General features: G+C 39.1%; 1 protein-coding gene across 5 annotated transcripts in view; it reads right to left on the reverse strand.

The window, feature by feature from the left end:
* Nucleotides 1-4,313, reverse strand: part of CDIN1 (CDAN1 interacting nuclease 1) — a 229,711-nt gene extending 225,398 nt beyond the window's left edge. For 3 of the 5 annotated variants that reach the window (XR_003681836.1, XR_003681835.1, XM_007128497.4), the window contains exon 1: nt 3,979-4,282. Coding sequence is in view for 2 of the 5 variants with exons in the window: in XM_007128497.4 (XP_007128559.1) it covers nt 3,979-4,079 (101 nt within the window). In the remaining 3 variants the exon portion in view is untranslated. Of the gene's footprint in view, nt 1-3,978 lie in introns of all 5 variants that reach the window. The other 2 variants (XM_007128496.2, XM_055088332.1) reach the window with 2 other exon arrangements.
* Between the last annotated feature and the right edge of the window lie 7,970 nt (nt 4,314-12,283).

The raw sequence follows: 12,283 nt of genomic DNA on the forward strand, positions 1-12,283 counted from the left end.
GTCCCCTGCATCGGCAGGCGGACTCTCAACCACTGCGCCACCAGGGAAGCCCGAGATGTCATTCTTGATCCATCATATTAAAGACTAAATGATGACTCTCTTCAACACTGACAAAAGTTGCAGAAACGAATACTGCCATGTGCTGTTGGTAATTGGAGTAATACAATCTTTTTGATAGTAATTTGTCAATACACTTCAAAATCCTTCAAAACATAAATATCCTAGCTAGTTGTTGTTAAAGTGTGGCCAATGGACCCCTGGAGTCTCTGAGACTCTCTCAGAAGTCTACAAGGTCAAAACTATTTTTACAGAAACAGTAAGACATGATTTGCCTTTTCCTCTGTGTGACATTTGCACTGATGGTGCAAAAACAACGGTGGGCAAAACTGCCAGCTCCTGAGCACAAATCTGTCAAATCCTGGCACAACTGTCCTAGGAGTCACACACTTGCAGGAAGCAAGAAAGCCAGTTTCACATAAGAATATCTTAAGATTCACTTATTAATTTTATTAAATCTCAACCCCTGATACACATTCTTCTAACATTCTGTATAACAAAATAAGAAGTAAATGCAAAGCACGTCTACTGCATATCGAAGTATTATGACTGTCTCAAGGGAAAGCACTTGTATGATTGTTTGAGAGCTGAACTAGATGCCTTTTCCATGAAACACCATTTTTACTTGGATGAATGATGAACAAAGTATGATTATTCAGATTTGGATATCTGGCAGGCATTTTCTCAAAAATAAACAACATGAGCCTGTCACTTCAAGGGAAACAACTGATAGTATTTGTTGCCAACGAAAAAATTTGAGCTTTCAAGGGAAAATCAAATATTGGAAAACTCTGTATCCATCACCGTAAATGTGACAGCTTCACATCGTACAGACTTTTCTGATGAGATCAGTGGGGATACTAAAAAATGTGATTTTTTTGATGCTGTATAATAAAAGGTGACAACATTTAGAAGACTTGCATAACTCACAACCAACATTTTGCAAATGAACAATGCATGATGATAAAAATCATGCATGGGTAAAAGATCCGCTCAAAGTTCAAGACTGGCCAAAAAGTTCTATAATACGGTTTCACATTCCACATTGCAATTAACTTTTAAGAAAATACTACTTGTTGGGTACTACGTAGTAACAAAAATATCCACAGTTATCTGAAAAGTCTATTAAATTACTCTTCCCTTTTCCAACTACATATTTGTCTGAGGCCAGAATTTCTTCATGTTCTCTAATCAAAACAGCATATCACAACAGGTTGATTGCAGAAGCAGATATGTCTTCCTTCTATTAAGGCAGATATTAATGAGATTTGCAAAAGTGTAAAACAAGGCCATTTTTCTCACTAGCTTTTTGAAATGATGGTTATTAACCTTTAAAATTGGTTAAATTTAATAGGTTTATTATTGTTATTTTAAAAAAGCAATTTTAAAAATTTCTCAGTTTTAATTTATATTTTAATAAACATCAACAGACATAACCCATATAAACAAAAGTTTTCTGGGGTCCTCAATACTTCTTTATAGTGTAAGGAGATCTGGAGACCAAAAAGTTTGAAACCTGCTGATACGGTCATTCCCAATTTCTAAGATTCTAAAGTAAGAAAATAAGCAAACTTGGCATAATATATGTAGAGAAATAGAAAATTAGAAAAACAAAACTCTTGATGTCCAGCAATATGGAAATGGATGGTACATCTAGAATGTGATGTTATTAGTATTTGAAACAAATTATAAGGAATTTTTAAAGATAAATTATAAGGAATTTTTAAAGATAAGGAATTTCTCACTATATGTTAAATGAGAAAAGCAAGATCTATAAACTACATAGGCAGAGAAAGTACCACACTGAAAAAAAATGACTAGAAATATTTTTAAAATATGTTAACAGAAATTTTCGGAGCTATAGGATTATGAATAATTTTTATTTTCTTTACTGAGCATGTACTACTTTCAAAATCAGGAAAATAAAAAATTTTAGCAACTTTTAAAAGCATTTCAGTACTTTGATTATTTTTAGAATTCAATTTAGGTGAACATCACACAAAAAGTAATTGCTGATGTTATTATTATTAATATTAAAACTAATTAAGGCAGCTTAGTATAGAACTCTGAACTGAAAGTCATGAAACCTGTATTCTAAACACTGTTTAGCCATTCAATAACTCTAGGCTTTTTGACAAGTCACTTAACCTCTCTGAGCCACCAGAAATTCTCTCTGAGGTCCTTATTTCACCAACTCTCTGGCAAAATGAACTATCAAATCTAAAGGTTGTTCAAGTCCTTTGCAAGAAACATCTAAAGTAAAACAGTGCTATGATGCAAACTGTGAGGCCAACTCCCAAATCACACTCTTTATGGAATTCCTACCGATGCTGCTAAATGGCTCTTTAATTCCTTCTGCAGATTGGTAGTGCAGCCCTTCTCAATAAAGTTTCTGGTAATTGAAGAGTTAGTTATACCCTGAATGGTATTTGGGAGAAGCAAAACATATTTGGCCATATTATGAATAAGAGAAAAAAAGGGCATACGAGAATAAGCAAGACAGCATGGTGCCCCAAACGAATGGAGTCTTTCTTACATACACTTCATAAGTCCTTAATAACAGTAAAAGGAGGTTACCTCTAACGGAGAGGACAAGGTATTTGCTATGGAAAAGAATGAAAGAAAAAAAATGAGGGAGAGAGAAAGAGAAGAGGAAAGGAAAAGAAAGAGAAGCAAAAATACAGTGCTAATATAAGTACGTAACAAGAGCAGAATTATCTAAATGTATGCTGTATCTTAAAATTGCCCAGAAAAATCTACCTACCCCCTTAGCTGACCAGCCTTCACCCTTCACTGTTCATTGGTAGAGTTGGCAAAGAGTTAATGACAGAAAATTAAATTCCAATTTGTCAATTTTGTTCCTTGTTAGCAAGTCTGATAAAAATCTTAGACTATAAAGGTTTAAATTAAATCTGGATAATATTAAAAAGAGATCCCTTCATTTTACAGATTAGGAAAACTGAGTCCTTAAAAAAAAACTGAGATTATAAAAGACCTTCAATTTGTACTTTACTAATACCAATTATCCAATAATCTCTCTTTCCACAAGAAAACACTTCCATGATTATGTCAAAGACAAGGAAGCTAATGGTGCTCAGTGCCACAAAGTAAAATGGTATAAGTTTGGATTTGGTTTTGAAATAGAAGAAAGGTAAACAAACATTCTATACTTTTAACATGGCACAAATACAATAATCTGGTTGTTCTGGACTGGTTCTTTGTGTAATGCCAGGGCCTCAGTTTGCACATCTTTAAAATGAGGCAATCTATAGCATAGAGTTGCTAAAGTCCCTTCTTAGAAAGTTGGAGAATCCTAAAAATCACTAAAAAAAAAAAAAGACATGCTTGGGGAGGGAAGTATGAAATACACCTGGTATGGCTGTTCAAATGACCAGTCTTGACCCAACAGTGGAATCTGTAGGGTACCAGTCTCTCTGACTGGCTTGAGAACACTTGCGGTCACTTCACTGCAGTAGAGAGCCATAGTAAACTATAAGAGGCCCCTTTAGGCCTGTACTCCCTTGTTGGTTTCCAGAGGCCAACTGAAAAGGGTCCTCCATTTCCACCTTTTGAATCTACAATTCATATTTCCACTTTGAGAGGGCCCTGCTACCCATCATTCATTCCTAGTATCTGTCAACCCCTAGACATTTATGCAGCACCTACTTATATGCACCCATCACCTAGCAAAAACCAAGTTTTCAATAAACATTTGTTGACTTGAAGGGATTCATCCATTAAGACTCTCCTGAGAAAAGCAGGTCAAAGAAGAAACCTTTTTCACCATTCCTGCTCTCCTAACACCTGACACTCATGTTCCTCCCCAATCATGTGTGACACGTGGTTTCTAAGCGCTGGCTGGGCTGCCAGGCACAGCTACTGCAGGCAAAGGTCTCTTTGAGGGGGGAGATGGGCACTTACCTGGGGAACCTCTGCTTCAGCTTCCTCAGGCTCTGCCTGGTAGGCGGCACAGACACTAGGCACTGGGCTATCTCGTCGTACTGGGCTTTAGTCAGTATCATGTTGGGCCAGGGATTGGGAGGTGGCAGTGAAAAGGAAAAAAACACCCTGGGCTTGAGCAGCCTTGGTGTCGGGAGACGAGGGGTGGGCACAATGCGGCACAGCGTCGTGTCCCCGACTTTCTGGGCTTGTCCCTACCCTCCCTCCTGCACCCCTGGCTGCACAAGCCTGGGCTTCAGCCGGCAGCTCCGCGGCGGGAGGCGGGCTGTAGACCGACTGCCCTTCCTTGGCTTTCTGAGCAGCCGCAGAGGGCCCGGCCGAAGGCAATCTGCCGCCATGTCACTTAAGGGCAAGCCAACCAGGAAGTAACGGCCACAGGCAGAGGTGCCGCCTAAATCCTACTGGCAGGTCCCTGGGCAGGACCCACCTGGGATTAACGTGGGATGCTCTTGGCGGTCATACCTTCCCTGTTGCCAGAAGCCAGGAAGTCCTGGCGCATCGACAAGGCAGCAGGGCCCACGTGTAACCGTGATCATTAAGCTTGAACCCGAGAAAACCACTGCCATGGCGCGCGATTTGAACACGCTTCCAATCGCGCCCGTTTTACCGCAGCTCCAATCGGAGACTGGCCTACAAAGAAATACGCCTTCTCTCGGTTCAAGGCTCCCTGCGCCCTGCGAGCGTCAGCGGAGGAGCTGTAAAACCCAAAACCCACTAGAATCGCTGTAGACGTACAGCTAGGCTCGTGTTGAGTAAAGTCTGACAATTTCTGCAGCTGGCGAGGAACACAGTTTTGGCCCTGTTGGGAAACACGCTAGAAAACAAAACTCACATCATCAAACAGCGCGCAGTAAAGAATATCACGCTCACTCCTCACAGGTGCTCAAGAACTAAAATAATTACTTATTCATCTGTGAATCCCCAGCTCTCAGAAAATAGTAGGCATTCAATAAATGTTTGGAGAAATAAGTCAGTGAACGAATTTATCTGTTTTGTGTATGTGTTGTGAGTGGATCTCAGCTATCCTGAGGCCATTGATTAGGACATCAGTGCCTCCTTTAATCCTTTTAAAAAATCTATTTGGTTCTTAAAAGGCCATGTGTCATGTTTCTTTTCAAATTTTAACATTTTAAGCAAAGGAAAGAAAAAGTGTTTCGATTTTAAATAACGTGTAAATGGTTAATTTTTTTTTTTTTTTTTTAATCTGGAATAAGGCCTGGGTTAGAAGTTTAGCTTAGATATGCCTCCTTGGATAAATTTCTTAATCCGTCTAAACCTCAGTTCCTTTGTCTGTAAAACTGATTTTTAATTCATGGGGTTATTCGTAAGATTAAATAGGATAGTACAAGGAATGGATTCCTTAGCTTAGCGTCCAGCAGATAGTCTGTGGAAGATAAAGAGCCTGTATAAGACTACTTGATAGTGAGAGGTCAGGGCATTTACCAGGTGTTGTTTGCTCCCTACACATTGACTTATTTGATCTGTATAATTTTCTAGGAGGCGGGTACTATTGCCATCCTCCTCGTCCTCCTCCTTTTTGTGCTGGGTGAATAAACTGAGGCATGAAAAGGTTAAGTAACTTTTCAGCGGTCATGAGAACAAGTAAGCAGCAGGGGTAAAGTTTAAACTCCTGAAATTTGGTTCCAGGGTCTGTGCTCTTGCCAACTCTCAGTAATGCTTAATTACTACACACAAAAAAGTCACACTCTCTTAGGCCAAAGGTTAAGAACTTTTTTGAAAGGAAACAATCTATATTTCAAAGAATCTTTTAGTCCATGTTTTAAAAAAGCTTCACCACTTTATTTTCCCAGGCATCTCCAAGTGCAGTATCAACATGGATCCTGAATTCAGCAACCATAGATTCTTTTGAATATTTACATCAGAATGTTTTCTTCCCATATGCTTTGCATCTAGCTCTGGTTGTGTGACATTAGTACATAACTATTTATTTATGGCAGCATGGCCTGGAGTTGCCACCTGGCTAGTTTGTTGCTGACCCTGCCATGACTCTTACATGAAAGCTAGCTGACGATAAGCAGACACCACTTGATTCCCCATTCCTTTCTCCTTCCTGACTTCACTCTTCTCAGTTCACAGCCAACAGATTTTTATAGAAAACATCAGTTCAAGGATGTCTGCACTGGTTATTTTTTATAGTAACTCTTTTCTCTGGCTCTTGTCCTGCATTCACCCTCACAACCCTAAAAGAAAAGGCCAGGTTTGTTTTTCTGCTTTTATTTTTAACATGCCGGCAGTTTACAATTTTGACCCAAATCCAGTAGATTGTTTAGAGTTAGCGCCAGGGGAAAAGCACAGCGATGTTGCTGTTCTCATCGGCAGTGACAATTGTGTTGCTTATTAGGCACAAAATAGAAGCAAAGCAGAAATGTGGTGGTGGTATTGCTGTTTAGGTGTTTCTTATTTCCCTTGAATGTGAAATGCTTGGTGTAAGCCAATTATTTCTTTGAGGCATGCTTTCTCCCTCTCTCACTCCATCTCTTGAACCCCACTCTGTGCCCCTCATCTGCTCTTACTCCTTCTAGAGCTGTCTCTCCATGCCTGGAGTTCCCCCACTGTTTCTCAGTTGGTCTGTGGGTAATACCGACCATTTTCTACTAAGTGAAGTAAGGTCGTGAAATGAAAACAATACCAAAGGAAAAACCCAAAGAACTGGCTACCTGTTTAAAATCAGCCATAAATTGCGTAGCCTTGAGCAAGTGACAGCCTCTCTGATCCTGAATGTCCTCAGTGTAACCCCAAGATGTGGAACTTTATAGTTCTGATAGGGAGAAAGAATCTATAAATATGAAAAAAGTGTAGGAAATCTTAGCAAGAAAATATGTCAAAATGGGGACTAGTGCAGCTCCCTGGAAGATGGTCCAGAATGAACAGCTTGACCAGATATCTTTCTGCCAATTCAGGACAACGTGAATAATGAACGATTTTAAAGGAGTGTGGGGTTTACCAGGGAGGCGACAGAAGGTCATTTCAAGAAGAGTGCTAAACACAATGGACTAAAAATAAGAATGAGCCAAGTCACGTGCATGGGAAAGTTATTCTGGCTAGAGCAAAGAGTTCTAGGCAGAGTGCAAAGGAGTTGAAGATGCTTCACCTTGGAAAGAGTCAGTCAGATTTGTAAACAGTCTGTTGTTGAACCTGCCAAATCCAATGCATGTTTTAAAGAGTAAATACTGACATATTACCTTTATGGAATCTTGTTAAAATCATCTCATTGATTATTTTAAAGAAAAATAATTGAAGTTTACTAACTAAATAAAGAAGGGACTTAATATTATTTAAGCACCTATTATGCTCAAACACTGTCCCATTAGCCCCTGATTTATAGATTAGGAAACTGAGGGTCAAAGAGAGTAAAGGACTTGCCTGATGGATCCAGTTAAATTGCAAAACCATGATTTGGACCCAAGTTAGTCCAACTATAAAACCTCATTTTCTCCATCATATTGTACTGTAATTCAAAAAGGAAAACCTCTTTGGTTGAATTATCCTCAATTAATCATTTATGCTTTGAAATAGGTAGTTTTCTTTGGCCACAATGAATGCCTGTTGAAGAGGCAGTGACCTTCGATTTTGACATTTAGCAAAAACACACTTTTAAAAGATCGTTCGGCCTCTTTGACCAGAAGAGACTGCATATGTTTTTCTTTGCCCTATGAACTACCACCTAAAGTGATGCGTCTTTTGAAACAAGTTTACGTCTCCATACTTTCCACCTACGAGTGACAAGTCATTTTATCCTAGTCCCCAAATAATACAGGTGCTTAGTAAAAAATAAAGATCAGAATAATTCAGTTATTGAGGGTCACAGCAATCACTCAACTTAATGAATGGAGGAAAACCAAAGGAAACATACAGAAAGACATTCCACACTATGATGGTGGAGCAGTTAACACTGAATAGTCCTGAGACCAAAACTCAAATGTTGGTTGCTTTGTGCAAGTCAATGGTGAATGAATTCCTAGTCTGTCGAACGAAGTGGCCCGATTCCAGAGGGAGGTTACATGTTGAAGGAGTTATTCACCAACGACCTTTACAAACAAAATCTGTATCCCACGTGCATATAATTCAGAATGGCCCCTCTGCAAGTCTTACTTATTCGATAACTCTAAGAACCAATGTTGTGGGGATACTTACCAAGGGCAGGCACCATGCTAAGTACCTTACATACATCTGTCTCCCCTTCATTCTCAGATCCAGCTTCAAGAGGTAAGTGCTATCCTTAAATCCATTTCCCAGGTGAGAAGCCTTAGGCGTATACAGGTGGTTTCTATGTATCGCATCAATTGTTTTATAACATTCTAGAATAGTGTTTCTCAAACTATCTGTGTTAAGGGCCCAGTTTTCCCCCAATTTGTCATAGACAAATACTTCTGTAAAATAAGGTAAAAAACTGAATTGCTTAAAAAATGAAATTTAAAAAGACAAAAACATGTACCATGCAATCCCCCAATTTGTTATTATGAGACTCAACAGACATACAATTACCCTGTCACATCAATATTAAGAAGTTCTAAATGCTTATTCTCAATTTCTGTACTTACCATATCAAGACATGTAAGAAAAAGTTTGAGAATCAGCACTGGTCTGCTGATCACATTGTGAGTAGAACTGTGCTGGTACCTTAGGAAGTCAGGATTGTAAGCCAGGTATGTGCAAAGTCTAGGACATCATACTTTCATGTACTCTTAGAAGAGAAGTATAACCTGTTCCTTTAGACGTCTAAGTATCAATCATCATTACTGTTACCATTATTCTATTGTATTTAGTTCTTCTAAGTGATGCATGTTTATTGAGATCAGCAGTGAAAATCCTTACAGGCTATTTCATATGCACCCTATAAAGTTAACACTATGTGTTTTTATAGCATAAAACCTAATTTCTTCCTTACATTATAAACCCATCCATCAGAGCTCATATACCCCTTCTGTTCAGAATCATACACAGAAAACTATTGGCACATGATAAAGGCTATTAATTGACATTTACACATTTCCTATTATCACATTTGACAAGGATAAGAAACAAAAGTAGTGTTTTCCGGGATAATTTCTCTTGGGTGTTTGTTTGTTATAGCAAAAGGAAACGTGAACACGTTTGCTGAAGAAAGACTGAAGCTTCTTAAATTTTCTCCTCAGGCTCATCAGGGACTTGTGGATAATTTGCAGGCAATTTGTATCCCCTTTTCCTGCAGGACTAAACCTCAGATGTAATTTCTGCAGTTGTCAATCACTCTTCTTGTCCCCTAGACCATTCTATAAGAATACATCGTGTTCTGAGGGTTTTCTCACATTTATAAATTCAGGAATTGAAAGGAACTATGCTGGTGGAGTAGAAGGTTTCTACTGGAGAGAAAAAGGAATGAGAGGCAAGGAATCAAGCCGTCCTTAATAAGCACTTCTTTCAGCATAAGCTAGAGTTAGAAGCACATGTCAGATGGAGATTAGCTCTAAGTCTCTTCATTTAAAAAATTACTCTCTTTTGCCATCTCACTGGGTTAGACTTTGAAAAGAGCAGGCAAGATGCCAGTCAGGATTTATAACCCTCTCTCTCTCTCTCTATGATTGATAGAAGCAGAGTTAAGGGAAGGAGTTCCTTCCGAGATAAGTATAGAGATTATTATAATAATAATAGGATCCTTTATTTTGAGAAAATGAAAGCATATTACACAGTTATCCAGTGTATCAGCATCACAGAATCTATAACTAGCATTATTATACCCACTTGGCATATGAAGAAACTGAGATGGCTTAGAACTTCAACCAGCTTTGTCAGATTTAACTTTTACATGTGAGGCTATAAAAGTACATCTTTCATATGCTCCTTGTATCCAACAACACAAGATCAGATCCTGTAAATTATCCATAGTCCCATCACTTGGAAGCCACCACTGTAACCATGTTGGCATTATTCCTTCCAGTTATTTTTCTACAAGGTTTGTTCTTTTCATAGATAAAAGTAAACTATGTATACAGTTTGAGTCCCACTGTTCCCTTTACATTACACCATGAGCCAAAGATTTTCTTATCAACACTTGACAATTTTGACCCTAGTTTTTTGTTTTTTTTTAAATTTATTTATTTATTTTTGGCTGTGTTGGGTCTTCATTGCTGCACGCGGGCTTTCTCTAGTTGTGGCGAGTGGGGGCTACTCTTGGTTGTGGTGTGCAGGTTTCTCATTGTGATGGTTCTCCTGTTGTGGAGCACGGGCTCTAGGCGCACAGGCTTCAGTACTTGTGGTGCGTGGGCTTCAGTAGTTGTGGCTCACGGGCTCTAGAGTGCAGGCTCAGTAGTTGTGGTGGGTGGGCTTCAGTAGTTGTGGCATGCGGGCTCTAGAGCGGAGGCTCAGTAGTTGGGGCACACGGGCTTAGTTGCTCCGCGGCATGTGGGATCTTCCCGGACCAGGGCTCGAACCTGTGTCCCCTGTGTTGGCAGGTGGATTCTCAACCACTGCCCCCCCAGGGAAGCCCCATCAACCCTAGTTTTACAGTAAGAGTGGAGCAGTAGGCTGCGGAAGTTAGGAGATGAATCTTCACCAAAGGCCAGTCCTTGAAGGCGGTCCTTGGCATAGCCAGCACAAGGCTGGGCCATCCTCCAGTTCCAGCAAATGGGCTGCAATTCAGACAATGTGGGATGGTGTAACGGACCCTCTGGAACAAGATAAACATTTCTGTGACTGATGAACAGCTTTCCTGGGCATTCCATTCACAGAGCTATGACTGTGATCATGTCAGTGAACCTCCTACCACGGGGACATTCTGTCAGTCAACATGTAGACACAGGAGCCAGCATGTATTTTTTTTATGATGGCTACTAGTCATATCTGAACATTCAGATTCATTACAGCCCTTGATGCAGGGAACAAATGTTTTGCGTGGCCTAGAGGACACTGGATGCCAATCCTCATTCCGGGACAGCTTGGGTTTCCACTTCACTTTCCAACAACACTAAAATGTTTAAAAGTTGGTATAGGGATGAGAAGGGATTTAAGGTAATGGTGTGAGCAGGGAGTAACAGAGATGTCTTGAGGAACAGTTAAGCTCTACAAACACACACACACACACACACAAATCTAGTTTTACAAAACAACACGAACTATTCGTAAAGATAAAACTTTTAAAAACATAATACAAATGCTTTTAAAATACAAAGACAATGTAACTCATTTATGTCAGTTCCTCTTCATCCACAAATGTCATTCATTCATTCATTCATTCACCAGATATTTACTGAGTGCTACCACGAGCCAGGCACTATTCTAGGCCATGTGTATAAACAACATACAGGATTGACCAAGTCCTCACCTTGGAAGTTTACATTCTTCAATAAACTAGATTTTCTTTATCATAAGAGTATTTCATGTTCCAGTTTAAAGGAGGCTAAAGAAGCATGACTAAATACAACACCTGACCATAAACTTAATCCTGTACTGGAGGGAAAAAGTACAATAAAGGACATTATTGGATGACCTCACAAAATTGGAATACAAACAGTAGATTATATTTTTAAAAATATATATGTTACCCCAAATAATCCAGAAAGAAATAAATCAAGAACAATGACAGAGTAAATGATAAATCAAATGGAGTAAAATATCAACTGCAGGTGAATCTAGATAAAGGGTATGTGGTCATTTTTTGCACTCTTTTTATTTTGTACTATTTTTATTTTGTAATGTTTTGGCAAATTTGAAAGTATTTTCAAATAAAAAAATTTTGAAACCTATTCCACTATGTAAAATGAATGAAAACACAATGTCCTTAAATCGTGTGGCAAGCTCCTGTCAGTCATATATGATTTGTAGACATTTGATTGACATGCTGATTTTCTTGGGGCTTCCAAGACAGGATTGTACGTTTTGCCTAATCAGACCCACAAGATAACTGAGGCATAACTTTCAAAATCTCTCCATCTGCCACCTCACAACATGGACCATAGACGCTTTCTGTCTCTTCCAAGAACCTAATGATTTCCTTTTATATCTATAAGAAATATATCATAAATATATAATTATCCCACTCACTGTGTAATTGTAATCCACACTCTCTGGGCTAATAAATACCCTAAAGAACACAGTTATATGACATAAACAGGAAATTCCACCAAACAGTCCCTGCAGACATATTCCTATCTTTCCTCCTTCCTTCCCTTTCTCCTTCTCAGGGGTCAGACAGCTCTCCCAGCCTCCTCTCTCTCTCCACTATTTCTCTCACAGGTGTTTATCCCAATAAATCTCTTGCATGTCAAAT

Source organism: Physeter macrocephalus, chromosome 11 (genome assembly GCF_002837175.3).
Source record: "Physeter macrocephalus isolate SW-GA chromosome 11, ASM283717v5, whole genome shotgun sequence".
Taxonomy (NCBI): domain Eukaryota; kingdom Metazoa; phylum Chordata; class Mammalia; order Artiodactyla; family Physeteridae; genus Physeter; species Physeter macrocephalus.